Source organism: Zootoca vivipara, chromosome 13 (genome assembly GCF_965207765.1).
Source record: "Zootoca vivipara chromosome 13, rZooViv2.hap1.1, whole genome shotgun sequence".
NCBI lineage: Eukaryota > Metazoa > Chordata > Lepidosauria > Squamata > Lacertidae > Zootoca > Zootoca vivipara.
The window spans coordinates 641307-654661 of NC_142596.1; the positions used below are offsets into that span (position 1 = coordinate 641307).

The window sequence follows — 13355 nt, forward strand, 5'->3', positions numbered from 1 at the left end:
ATTTTCTGAATGGAGCAAGCAGGGAGGGGGAGGGAGGCTTGGCAGCGAAATGAAGCAGCAAAGGAAGCAGTATTGGTCTGTGACGGGAGGGGCGGGTTAGCTGAGCTTACTTCCTCCCTCCCTCCCTCCCTCTCTCTGCTGCTTTTGAGGAACAAGACTGCAGAAAGGAGGGAGGGGGGCGCCCACCTCCCCACGACCCCCCCCCCAGGCCACAGGACGGGTGCGGGGTGTGAAAGCTTCCTCCTCTGTTTTTATTTTTATTACATATATATATATATAAAGGAAACTGCTTGCTACTGATTCTCTCTTCCTTTTCCTCTTCCCTCCCTCCTTTTTCTCCCAGAAAGCAGCGGAAGGAGGGATCTTTGCAGGGTGAAGATCTCGGCACAATCTGGAGAGGATTTCAAGCTTTGGGGGCTGGGAAGTTTTGCCATTTCGAGAGATCTTCTTTCTGCCCCTTCTTCCCTTCTCGTTAAACCTCTTTGGCTTCCGATCCATATGTAGGCGTGTTTAAGGCCAGAAGACATTTACGGCGGCTGAATCAGAATTAGCATTTTTATTTTATCAAGGGAGAGGTTTTTTTTGTTTTCCAGGACCTTTCTTTTTAATGGAACTTTTTTTGTCGAAGTTGTCGTTGTCGCCGACCCTGTTACAGTGAAAAGGAGAGAGGGAGCGCAAAAACCAAACCAAACCCCGAATACTAATAATCGGGCGCTCCCCTCCGCGCTTCCACCCCCATTTTCAAAAAATACTTACATATATCTATATAGCTACAAAAGCACATCATAAAAGGGAGGAAAGACAACGACGGCGAAGAATGCGATCCTCCAACTTTGGGAGCGACCCGAGCTGAGGGACCCCCCGAAAAAAGTGGGCGGAGGAGGAAAAAGGAGACGAGCTGCTTTTGGAAATGTTTGTGGGGTGGTAGCTGTGGGAAACTTGCAGGATCTCCTGCTCTCTTGCCGGCGTCGAGTCCTGGGAGCGCCCCGAGGGCAGGATGGCGGCGGAGCTGAGCCCCGAGGAGGAGCAGGTAGGAGCTCGCTCTCTCTCTGGGCGCCTCCCTCGGTTTGGGGGGCATGGCGGGGAGGGAGGAGGGCCAAGCGGCCGGGGTGGCGGATTTGGCGGGGGCGCCGGAGTGGCTTCTCTCGGCTCCTTCCCAGCTTCGCCTTCTCCCCTCGCCCCGTTGTGGGGATGAGATGGGAGCCTCTCGGGCCTCTTTGCTGCGCTCTTTTCAGCAGCTTCGCAACAACGCGGATTGCAAGGGGAAAGCGTCATAAGATGCATAGAGTAACGCTTCGTACCCATCTTTTTTTGGGGGGGGGCTGTTTTTCGCTCGTCTCATACCTGGAAACGAATCAGCGCCCCCCCCCAGCATCGTCTCCGCCTTCGACCCCCCCCCCCGCCTCCCGCCTGAGGGGGCACAGGCCTAGTTTTTTTGAGTGGTAGGGTCTGTTCTCCGTTTTGCCCCTACTTTCCCCTCCCCTCTTCTTCCAGGGGGTGAAATCTGTTCTTGGTGGGGAGGGGGAGCTGCGTCCCTCAAAGTGTAGCGCCCCCCCACTCCCCACCTAAAGGGGAGGGGCAGAAGTGGTGCCCCCTGGTGAGGTTTCCATGGAGATCAGAACCGCTGCTGGGGGGGGGGACTCCGATGCGGCCTAGTCGGAGACGGAGCCTTGCTGGGCCATGGGGGCGCCCCCTCCCCTCCCGCTATGGAGTTGGAAATTCGCTTATTTGGGGTGGGGGCTGCAAGAACACACTCGCTCTTGGTATTGGGGTGCCTTTTTTGGAGGGTGAAGGATAATTACCCCCCCCGCTCGCGTTATCCCCGCAGTTGTCTCTTGGGGGTGTGGATCCAGCAGCCTCCGGGGCTTCTCCCCCGTTAATTGACTCATTCATTGTTTTTCTCTTCTAATCCTCTCCCCCCCCCCGCTCCGTGTTTGTGTGTGGTGTTTTTTTTCGGGGGGGGACTAGATCCCCACCCCTTTTATAAAAGCTGTGAGGCGAGAGAGAGAAGCGCAGCATGGAGCGGAATTGCCGCGGAGGGAAAAGGCCGGCAAGCGCGCAGAATCCGCGGCCGCTTTCTGCTCCGGCGGCTGACCGGGGCTCCCTCCCCCTCCCCTCCCCTTTCCTGCCGCGGGCGGGCGGGGGGGGGCAGACGGGGCGATCGGCTTCTGCCGGGGAGTCTGGCTGGGCTTGACGAGAAAGCGCCTGCGCATTTGCCCAGGACTCCTGAGTTCCTGGAGAGGCCTCCGTGCGGGGGGGGGTGTCCCTCGGGGGGCTTCTCTCCCCCCCGCCCCGCCCCTCCCCTTCCCTCCCGGCGCTCGCTTGCAGAGCTGCTTGCTTGCAGGGACATCTGGCTTCCGCCTCGCCCTTTGCCCTTTCGCCGTTTTCTGCTTCTAGCCCTTCTTCGCTTTCTCCCCCGGGAAGGATCCGGCCCTCCTTTTTCGCGCACGCACATCCCGCCGGATGCGGCTGCGCTTGAGTCATGCGAGGTGGATGTTGCTCATCCTTCGGGAGGAGAAGGGGGAGGGGGACACACACACCCCCGGAAGGCTCCCCAGAAAGGGGTCAGCGACCCCGCCAAGGCCGGGAGACCCAAACCCACCTCGGGAGCGTCTCTTCTCCGTTAAAGTTTTCACACCCCTAGCTTGTAGCAGAAAAAGTGAACGTTGTCCGTCCTGGCAGTGAAAAAGATACTACTGTATACTAATAAATGTAACCCTTTTATTCAAATAAAATGGTATGTGGTGGGTTTTTTTTTAAAAAAAAAATTATACAGTGCAGTACAGTACTGTATAGCCTGTCTCGCATAGAACTGAAGGCGGCATACATTGTTGCTATTACTTCATCCAATTGCAGGTGGCTTTGTTTAGCTTTCTTAAAGAACATCTTCCATGCTTTTCAAGCGAATTTCCCAAAGCATCTTAAAAACCAGCAATGTACAACAGCAGTGTAAAAAATGTACCATAATATTTTTTAAAAAGCATAGAGCAGTATTAACACCCCACAAAAAATAAAATAAAAGCAGCAGTCAGAAAATGCTTTCACTTGCATTGTATGGTTATATTATTGCTCTATCCTGGAAAAGTGAACATGCCCTAGATTTAAGCTGCCAAGATCAAATATATTTCTTAGCTTCTAAAAGTTGTTATTACATATGTCAATTTCAGTATATTCCCCATAGCCCAAACACTAACTAGTCAAATACAGAAATGCAGTAATATGTTTCCTGGATTTTCTTTTTAGCATCTTGGCTGCTGCTTGCAAATTAAATCATGTGTTGCTTTTTTGCTTTGTAAACTAATTCCATCTTGCTCCAGAGCAGGGATTCAAGGCAAGTGACTAGCAGAGGGTGGTTGGGCCTCACGAGGCCTGGGCTTTGTCGGATGCAGTGGCTCCCATTGGTTCCGAGGCTCAGCTTCAAGTGCTGCTTTTAACCTTTAAATGGCTTGGCATCAGCCTACCTGAACACTGAATTCCCCAAAGCTTGAGATCCTCTTTGGAGGGTCAGCTACAGATGCCCCAACTGGCCAACATGAGGCAGGGAACCACCTGCGAAAGAGCCTTTTCAGTACTGTAGTGGCACTCTATTTATGGAATAGCCATCCTGGGAAGGCTAATGGTGTCTTTTTGGTGCTAGGAAAATATTTTTTGGTTTGCCCATACCTTTGAAACAACTCAGGTGATCTGATCCTCTTTTCTCTTCTTTTACTAATTGCCTTTAATTTAAAATAAAAAAATTCCTTCAGTAGCACCTTAAAGACCAACTAAGTTTTTATTTTGGTATGAGCTTTCGTGTGCATGCACACTTCTTCAGATGCCTTTAATTTGGGACTGCAGTGAGTTTTGCTTTTGTTTGTTCTGTTTCACTATGTATTTCAATTGTATTGACTAATTTATTTTATAGCTTCCCTCAGGAGTGTTGTGTTATGTTGTTAATAGTGTTTGGGTTTTTTTTAAAAAAAATGCACTGGAATGTTCCCAGACTTTCCCCCCAAAAAACTTTTCTATGCAAATTCAGATAAGTTCCAGTGCAATTACACTATGCAAATTAGGGTGGTTTGCATTGGAGTGGGGGTTTTTTTGCATCAGGAAATTTTTCTGACACCCTAGAGTAATCTAATTTAGTGTGCATATTTTTACGTGTATTATTGCAAATGAAGCTAATTTTTTTGAAGCCAAGCAATGTGTATTTGTAATTGACACCCATTCATAAGTTACTAAAGAACTTATGAAACTGGAAAAAAAATTCTAATGGAAAATGAATCGCTAGGGAAAAATTCCACTACCTGTATCACAATAAACAAATAAATAACTTCAGAGTCCCTTGTTAAAAATTCTCCTGGCAATTTATCTTTCTCTAAATTCTTCAGACCTTTTGAGATCCAAGCTTTGCTTCCTGGACTCTGCCCCTTTCCCATGCCCTGCTCTCTTCTGTCTGTTGTCCTCTTCTACTCCTGAAAACTCTGTTGCTCCATCTCTGCCTCCCCCCTCCCTGTGACCAAGGGACTGGCAGTTGGCTTTGGGTGCCACAAGTTGCCATTCTTGAGAGGGTATGAAAGGAAAGTGGAGTGGGAGAAAGATATCAGCTTGTCCCCATTACCCCCCCCCCAAATGCATTCCATTTCTAGGAAAGCATTCCATCGGGATGTGGTTTTTATATTTTTAATTATTTTTTCCCAGCATTTATTTACATCCTGCTGCTTCATCTTAGTTTTCAAGGTAGCTTGCAACAAAGTTTAAGGTGCATGCCTCCTAAACCGCCCCCTCCTCCCCAAAACACAGATCAATGGTAAGAACAGAACAGCAAAGGCGCAAGCAAAATGTATACTACAGAAAGTGTTGAAATGCATCCGAACTCAGTAAGATGAGTGCTGAAACAATACTCAACTCCATTAAAAACTTGCGTGAATGCAACATTTTGAACTGGTACCTAAAAGTCATTTAGAAGGATATGGAGTGGAGATTTGGGAGTGGGGGGAGAACTGCACAACTGAGGAGCCACGACTGGAAAAGAGATGTGTCACAGTGGCCGGAGTGGACTACTTCAGAGTAACGACGCTACGCAGCTCTGCATTTTATTCTTTTATTGGTGCTGCGTATTTACAGTGCTCAAGTCATTGCTATTTACACGGAGCGATGTTGTCAGTCGGTTTCAGAACCTCCTAATGGCTTTTGGCGCGTCTTTCTCCAACACAAAAGCTTTGGCAGACCCATCCTCTTGCCCCTCCTCTTCCTGCGTAATTCTGGAGTTGGGGGGATGGGTCTTCCCCCCTTACTTGCCCCTTCCTGTCCCACCTGGGACCCTGGCTCCTCTACCTTGCCTGAGCCTCGGACACGACTTCCTGCTTCCCCACTGGAATCGGAACTCTCCCTGCTTTCCCCTTTGCTCGGGGACGGGCTTGAACTCAGGAGGGGAGGGACTTCGCGATATCCCCTGTCCCTCACATCCACCCCCCTCCCAAGCTCTCCTTCACCCCTCCCCAGGCCCCCCCCATGTGTCGGTGACGACTGGAAGCCTAAAAACTCGGTGCTCTCCGAGCCCGTTGGTGTGAACACCTCCCCCCAGTCCTGCGAGCCCCCCCCTTCCGCCTGGGAGGACGGGAATCCCAAAAAGTCCGTGGCGTCAGAGCTGGTGGGGGTAAAAATGTTTTGCCAATCTGCTCCTTCCTCTGACTGGGTGGATCTTGGCGACACCCATACCTCATCCTCTGGTTCCTCAAACTCCGCTTCCCAGCGCCATGGTGAGCTGTTCTCCCGTGCCTCCTCCTCCTCCCCCTCCCTTTCCATGTGCCAGGGCTTGGGTCTGTGGGGAAAGAGGGCGTGAAATTCTTCCACCAAGAATTCCTCCTGTATCTGAGTGGCGGGAACCCATTCATTCTGGGACGGTGGAGCATCCTCCCATGCCATGAGGTACTCCAGGCCCCCCACCCCCCACCTTGAATCCAGGATGGCCGTGGCCTCATTGAGTTGCTCCCTGCTTTCCCTCTCCCCCCCTCCCTCGGGGGTTTGTTCGCTGTCTCGGAGCCTGCTGCTTTCCCTGTACTGCGACAGCAGCGATCTATGAAACACTGGATGCACCCTCATGTCCTCTGGCAGTGCCAGCCTGTATGCCACCGGGTTGACCTGTTGCGTGACCGTGAAGGGGCCCAGCCATTTGGGTGCCAGCTTTTTGCACCTCCCTCTGGTGGGAAGGCCCTCCGAGGACAACCACACCTTGTCCCCCACCCTGATGACCTCCCCTTGTCGCCTGTGGCGATCTGCCCCCTTTTTGTACGCTTCCTTGGCCCTCTCCAAGTGTTCTCTGAGCTGCTGGTGCACCGTCTCCAGTTCCTCTGCCCAATCCTCAGCCTGTGGGCCCTCCTCCTCCTCCTCCCTCTCCCTCTCTGGGAAAGATCTGAGGTCGCGCCCGTAATTGGCCTTAAAGGGCGACACCCCTGTGGAGACGTGCACTGCATTGTTGTAGGCAAATTCTGCTAGTGGCAAGCGATCCACCCAGTCCGTTTGCCGCTGGCTGACGTAGCATCTCAGGTACTGCTGCAGAATGGCGTTGACCCTCTCCGCTTGTCCGTTGGTCTGCGGGTGCCTAGCCGTCGACAAGCTGACCTCCACCTGCAGGAGGTTCATGAGTCGCCGCCAGAACCTGGAAACAAATTGGCGGCCACGATCCGAAATAACCCTTAAAGGTAATCCATGCAGTCTGAAAATGTGATCAACAAACAGTTTGGCTGTCTCTTCTGCCGAGACTGCCCTGGCACACGGTATAAAGTGACACATTTTGGACATGAGGTCCACCACCACCAACACTGCAGTCTTACCCCTGGACGAAGGCAGATCTGTGATGAAGTCCATGGACACCACTTCCCACGGCCTGTGTGGTGTGGCTAAGGGCTCCAGCAACCCTGGTGGCGCTGCTCTGACCACCTTCGCCCGCTGGCAGGTGGTACAGCCCCTTACATAGTCTCGAACATCTTCCCTCACCCCTGGCCACCAGAAGTGTCTCATGACTAGGTGAGTGGTCTTGTCCCTTCCAAAATGCCCCGCTGTAGGGTTGTCGTGCATCTGCTTGAGGACCGTACGTCGAAGCTGGGTGGTGGGTAGGTACAGCGCACCCTTGTAGAAAAGCAGCCCTCTGCGTTCTGCAAAGTCTTTTGCCTGCTCCCTCCCCCCTCTCAGTTCTCTGAAGATGCGGTTGGCAAATTCATCCGCTGCCGTCAGTGCTGTGAGTTCTGCCTCGCTCACCACTGCTGCTCCGCAGGACCATGCCGACGGGGGGAAAATGTGCCTTGGGGCTGGTGGCGCCTCCTCCTCCATGTACTCTGGCTTGCGGGAGAGGGCATCCGCCCTGACATTCTGCTCTCCTGGGATGTAGTGTATGGAGAAGTTGAAGTTCGAGAAGAACTCCGCCCACCGTATCTGCCGCTGGTTGAGCACCCTGGCAGTTCTCCAGAACTCCAGGTTCTTGTGGTCTGTGCACACCTGGATGGGGTGCTTGGCGCCCACCAGGAAGTGTCTCCAGTGCTGGAACGCCGCGTGGATCGCCAGAAGTTCCCGATCAAAAACTGTGTAGTTTCGCTCGGGCTGGGTCAACTTCCTGGAGAAGAAGGCACAGGGTCTCCACTCTCTGTTGGCGTCCAGTTGCAATAAAATGGCGCCCACAGCCTTATCAGAAGCATCTGTTTCAATGCGTAGGGGCGCGTCCTGAACCACGTGGAACAGGTTCTGGTCTGAGGCGAACACCCTCTTGAGGCTTTCGAACGCTGCTTGCGCCTCTGGTGTCCACCTGAACTTCTGCTTGCCTCTCAGGCAGTCAGTGATGGGAGCCGTAACTCGAGAGAAGTTCTTGATGAACTTCCTGTAGAAGTTGGCAAAGCCTAGTAGGCGTTGGGCATCTTTGCGCGTCCTGGGGCTGTGCCAGTCCAGGATGGTCTGCACCTTGTCCTTGTCCATTGCCAGCCCCTTGTCTGACAGCTTGTAGCCCAGGAAGTCCACCTCCTTGGTGTGAAACTTGCACTTCTCCAGCTTCACATACAGGTGGTTCTCCTTCAGGCGCTGTAACACCTCCCTGACGTCCTTCACGTGCTGCACTGGGTCGTTGGAGTAAATAAGGATGTCATCCAGAAAGACCAAGCATTTCCTGAAGAGCAGGGACCCCAGGACGTGGTGCATGAAGGCCTGGAAGCATGCTGAGCCCCCTTGCAACCCGAAGGGCATCACCAGATATTCAAAAGAGCCCAGAGGCGTGAACATCGTGGTTTTCCACTCATCGCCTTCCCGGATCCTGATCAAGTTTTACGCCCCCCTCAGGTCTAGCTTGGTGAAAATCTTGCCCCTGCGTGCCGCTGTCAGGAGATCATCCACTCTGGGCATGGGGAAAGCCACTGGCTCTGTCACCGAATTCAGCCGTCTAAAATCCACCACAAGACGGCGCTGTTGCGTGTCTTTCTTGTCCACCCAGAAGACCGGGCTGCCCCCTGCTGCCTTGCTTTCTCTGATGAACCCCCGCTTGAGGTTCTTGTCGATAAAAGCGCGCAGATCCTCCAGTTCCTGGTCTGACATGGCGTACAGCTTGGCTGGGGGTATAGTTGCCCCAGGCACCAGGTTGATCTGGCAGTCAAAAGGCCTGTGTGGGGGCAGGTGGTCGGACTCCGCTTCACTGAAGACCTCCTGCAGGTCCCAGTATGGTTTGGGTATCGCCTCACCCCCTTTGACGTGCATGGTGGCCACCGTGGCTATCGGAGGCCCCTCCCCTGGTTGGTGCTGCATGCAATGTTCCAGGCAAAAGTCCGATCCAAAAGTGATGCATCTCTGATGCCAACTTATGGAGGGGTCGTGGCGCGCCAGCCAGCTCATGCCCAAAACGATTGGGGGGTCTGAGATGGTGGTGACGTTGAATGCCAGTGTCTCTGAGTGCCTTCCAACCGTCATTCTCATGGGGGGGGTTTGATGAGTGATGGCCCCTCCCAGCAGCTCTCTGCCGTCAATGGTTGCCACGTGCAGAGGAAAATCCAGCTGCAGAAGCTGGATCTGGTGCTCTTCTGCAAAGTTCCTCGAGAAGAAGTTCGCTGACGCCCCACTGTCAATTAAGGCGAGGACTGTCAGGGGATAGCCATTAGGGAGCGTGAGCGTCACTTCTAGAACCACTCCTGCTCTGGGAGGGGTGGGCTGGCTCTGCTCCTCTCTGTGCGGGTGGGTGGGCTGGGGCTGTTGTCTGCTGACTGTGCCTGGCTGCCGCCCCTTGTCTCCTGCAGCCAGGCTTTCCCGTTTCCCTGCTGTGGTGCTGCGTCAGTGGGGGAGGGCACAACCGTTCCCGCCTTTCCTTGCCACTCCCTGCGATGTGGGCAGTCTCTGACGAGATGCTGGGGGGAGTTGCAGAGAAAGCAATTCCCACCCCTTCCCTCCTTGCGTCTTGGCGCCGCTGGGGTTTGAAAAGCCCGCGCGCGCGCGCTATCAATCTGCATGGGTTCCTGGTCCTGACTGGCCCCAGGCGTGGCTTGAAAGGGTTGTTGAGGGAGTGGCTTCTCCTGCGACCGTGGGAACCAAGCCCGCTTTGCGCGCGTTGCTTGCTTGTCGCTCCATCTGGATTCCTGCCTCACCCCCACCGCCAGAGCCGCTTTGCTCAGTTGATCCATATTACTGGGTTTTGGACCTCTCGAGAGCTCATCCTTCACCTCCTCATGCAACCCCAAGTAAAACGCCGCTTGCATTGGGGCAGACTCCAGATCCCACCCCAATCTGTGCACCAGCATGGTGAATTTCGCCCAATACGCGCGAACTGTCATATTTCCTTGGCGTAAATTATGAAGTTCCTCCTTAGTCTGGTCCATATGACTATCGGACGAATACATCGTTTTCAAACCTTCTAGAAATAGTTTGACATTCTTCATGCAAGGATTCCTTGTTGCAATTAACGGTCTTAGCCACTCCCTGGCCGCCCCTGTAAGGTGCTCCACAATAAACGCTACTCTGTGCTCATCATCAGGGAACTCATCATGGTGCAGCTCAAGAGCATACACAATCTCAGTCTCAAAGCCCTGAAACTCCTTCGGGTCTCCATTGAACTTGCTTACTAGGGTCCCGGCTCTCCTTCCTGGCAGCACTTGGACTTGGGGTGCCCCTCCCGCCTTGTTTTTCTCTGCATCCAGCTTGTTTTGGAGGTCTACCGCCACCGCCCTTAAATGCTGCTCTTTTTCCTGGAGCTCTCTCACCTGTTCCGCAAGTTGTAGCCGGTCGTCCTGGACCTTCTTAGTCTCCTCTTTAGCTGCCTTCAATTCTCCCTGCGCCTGCAGCGACAGCTGTTGCAGTTCTAGCTGGGCTTGCTCAGCGATCTGCCGCCACTTCTCCGCCTCTGACACGCTCATCCCGGCAACTCCAAAGTAGCCCAAAAATGATTAGGAGGTTGCTGTCACAGTGGCCGGAGTGGACTACTTCAGAGTAACGACGCTACGCAGCTCTGCATTTTATTCTTTTATTGGTGCTGCGTATTTACAGTGCTCAAGTCATTGCTATTTACACGGAGCGATGTTGTCAGTCGGTTTCAGAACCTCCTAATGGCTTTTGGCGCGTCTTTCTCCAACACAAAAGCTTTGGCAGACCCATCCTCTTGCCCCTCCTCTTCCTGCGTAATTCTGGAGTTGGGGGGATGGGTCTTCCCCCCTTACTTGCCCCTTCCTGTCCCACCTGGGACCCTGGCTCCTCTACCTTGCCTGAGCCTCGGACACGACTTCCTGCTTCCCCACTGGAATCGGAACTCTCCCTGCTTTCCCCTTTGCTCGGGGACGGGCTTGAACTCAGGAGGGGAGGGACTTCGCGATATCCCCTGTCCCTCACAAGATGCCTTTTGTTTCTATCCACTTCTCCTCAAGTTGGGGGGATCTTTTTGTGGAGGAAAGTGGTCTAGGACTGCACATGCAAAGTGAGTTGACCCAACACACACATTCTCTCCCCCCCCCTCTCTCTCACACACACACTTCTTTGGCGATCACTCGTAGCCGAGTAAGATTGCCTTCCATAAACACGGTTTTAACAATGGGTCCGTAAGTGACTGTGGAGGCCAATTCTGGATCCACACGTCCTTTCACAGTGGGGACAGAGGTTTCTGGGTGGAGGTTGATCATGGTGAGGGTTTGCCAAGCGTTCCTTCCTCTCAGCACGTTTCTCCCTTGCGTCCTGAGTTCAAGTGTCTTCAAAACCCATGACACCTTTGGGAAAGGCTGTTCTCCAATTGGAGCGCTCGCAGGCTAGTGTTTCTCAGTTGTCAGTGTTTATACTACATTTTTTTAGATTTGCCCTGAGACAGTCTTTAAACCTCTTTTGTTGACCACCAGCATTACGCTTTCCATTTTTAAGTTCGGAATAGAGTAGTTGCTTTGGAAGACGATCAACAGGCATCCGCACAACATGACCAGTCCAACGAAGTTGATGTTGAAGAATTATTGCTTCAACACTGGTGATCTTTGCTTCTTCCAGTACGCTGATATTAGTTGGCCTGTCTTCCCAAGTGATGTGTAAAAATTTTCGGAGACACCGTTGATGGAATCTTTCGAGGAGTTGGAGATGGCGTTTATAAGTGGTCCATGTTTCACAAGCATATAGTAAGGGTTGTTTTGTACTTGTTTTCCCCCCACACACACACTTTGGTTTTTTTGGATGTTGAGTGATAGGCCAAGCTTTTTGTAATCTTCTGCAAAGATATTTAGGATGGTTTGGAGGTCAGCCTCTGAGCGTGCGCACACTCCATTGTCATCAGCATACTGAAGCTCTACAGCTCTACACACACCACACTCCTTGGTATCAAATTCCACTGCTGAACAGCTCTTACTGTCGGGAAGTTCTTCCTAATGTTTAGGTGGAATCTTCTTTCTTGTAGCTTGAATCCATTGCTCCGTGTCCGCTTCTCTGGAGCAGCAGGAAACAACCTTTCTCCCTCCTCCATATGACATCCTTTTATATATTTGAACATGGCTATCATATCACCCTTTAACCAGGCTAAACATACCCAGCTCTGCACACTTTCACACATGCGCAGATTCCCACATGTTCTCTCTCTCTCTCTCTCTCTCTCCTTTCCCTCCTTTCTCAAATTGGTTTCCGTGTGGAGATGTCTCCTTTCCCCATTGATGGAAAAGAAACCCAGTGATCTGGCCATGCAGGGCAAGACTTCTTCTGCTGACAGTTCCCTTCATTCTCCTGCTGAAAAACCAGGAGATTTGTTGCCCCTGTGGATCCTGCTGCCTGAGGTGGTCACCTCACCTTGCCTTATGAGTGGGCCAGCTCACCTCAAAGGTAAACTGCTGTAGGCAAAACACTGCTCTGTCTCTGGTTTAACAGAATTGCAAAGGCTTATTTATGAATGAAAGGACTCCCACTGAGGCCTGTACGCTCAGAAAGTGCCCCCCTCCCATTGAAGCACTGGGGCTCACTTCCACAGGTCTTAGCTGTGATGCCTTTTTTTCCAATCAAGTTTTATGATGTGCAATTGTGTCAAAGCAGCCCCCCCACTTTTCCTCCCTTCTCTTTGCAACACAGCCGGGGTCCTGGACTCCCCGGACCACATACCAACTGCAAGGAACTGGATATGCTTGCATTGTTAGAGCATTTGACTGTGACACTTGGCACCTGTTTTGGAGGTGCTCCCCCCCCCCCGCAGTTTAATCAAAGAGATCAGATGAGATAATTGGGGGAGAGGGGAGGGGTTTAGAAGACACAATGGAAGACACAAGCCTTTTCCTCCTAGAAAAAGCAGGAGGAAAGTGACCCTAGGCAGGCCTGGTAGTTGAGATGAGAGTCCTAGCGTTTGGCTCTGAGGAAATAACGTCTTCAGTGGAGTGATTTCATATTTATATTATGTGATACATATTGAATGATCAAAGTGCTATAATGTTACATGTATCATTAATATTAATTGTTATTAATCATAATTATTATTATTACTAATACTAATGAGGCACCCAGTAAAGATGGAAGGAGCATGGCTTGTTCGGTTCCAGGGACGTCCAACTCGCAAGAGACTGCGATCTACTCCAAGGAAAAAAAGGCAGTGATCTACCCATTGGGGGGGGGCAGGTCAAAGTTGTTGAGTTTTTTTGGGGGGGGGCTTTTTCCTGTTATCTGTAATGGATCAGTGACACCAGTCCCTTCTTCCTTTCACTGATTTCCACTTTTCTTGCAGTGTGTGTTTTGGGGGCTTAGGAGGGAGGAAATGTGAATTTAGACTATTTTGACCCTAACAAGAGAAACTAGCCATGCTGGAGAGCTCAAAGGGGGCTGCAAAATGGCCTTCCTGGCTCCCTCTTTCCCAAAGCATGTTTTCTCAATTTGCTTCTCCGTCTACTTGGTGGCAAGGTCAGCATAGGGAG

The 13355-nt window shown here is 52.0% G+C and overlaps 1 protein-coding gene across 4 annotated transcripts in view; it reads left to right on the plus strand.

Annotated features, from left to right (window-relative positions):
- The first annotated feature begins 108 nt into the window (after positions 1 to 108).
- PTPN9 (protein tyrosine phosphatase non-receptor type 9) overlaps positions 109 to 13355 on the plus strand; it is a 61466-nt gene continuing 48219 nt past the window's right edge. The window contains exons 1-2 of one of the 4 annotated variants that reach the window (XM_088657369.1): positions 140 to 227; positions 344 to 1030. In XM_088657369.1, coding sequence (XP_088513495.1) covers positions 998 to 1030 — 33 coding nt within the window. In that variant the 5' untranslated portion in view covers positions 140 to 227; positions 344 to 997. Of the gene's footprint in view, positions 1031 to 13355 lie in introns of all 4 variants that reach the window. The other 3 variants (XM_088657368.1, XM_035137806.3, XM_088657370.1) reach the window with 3 other exon arrangements.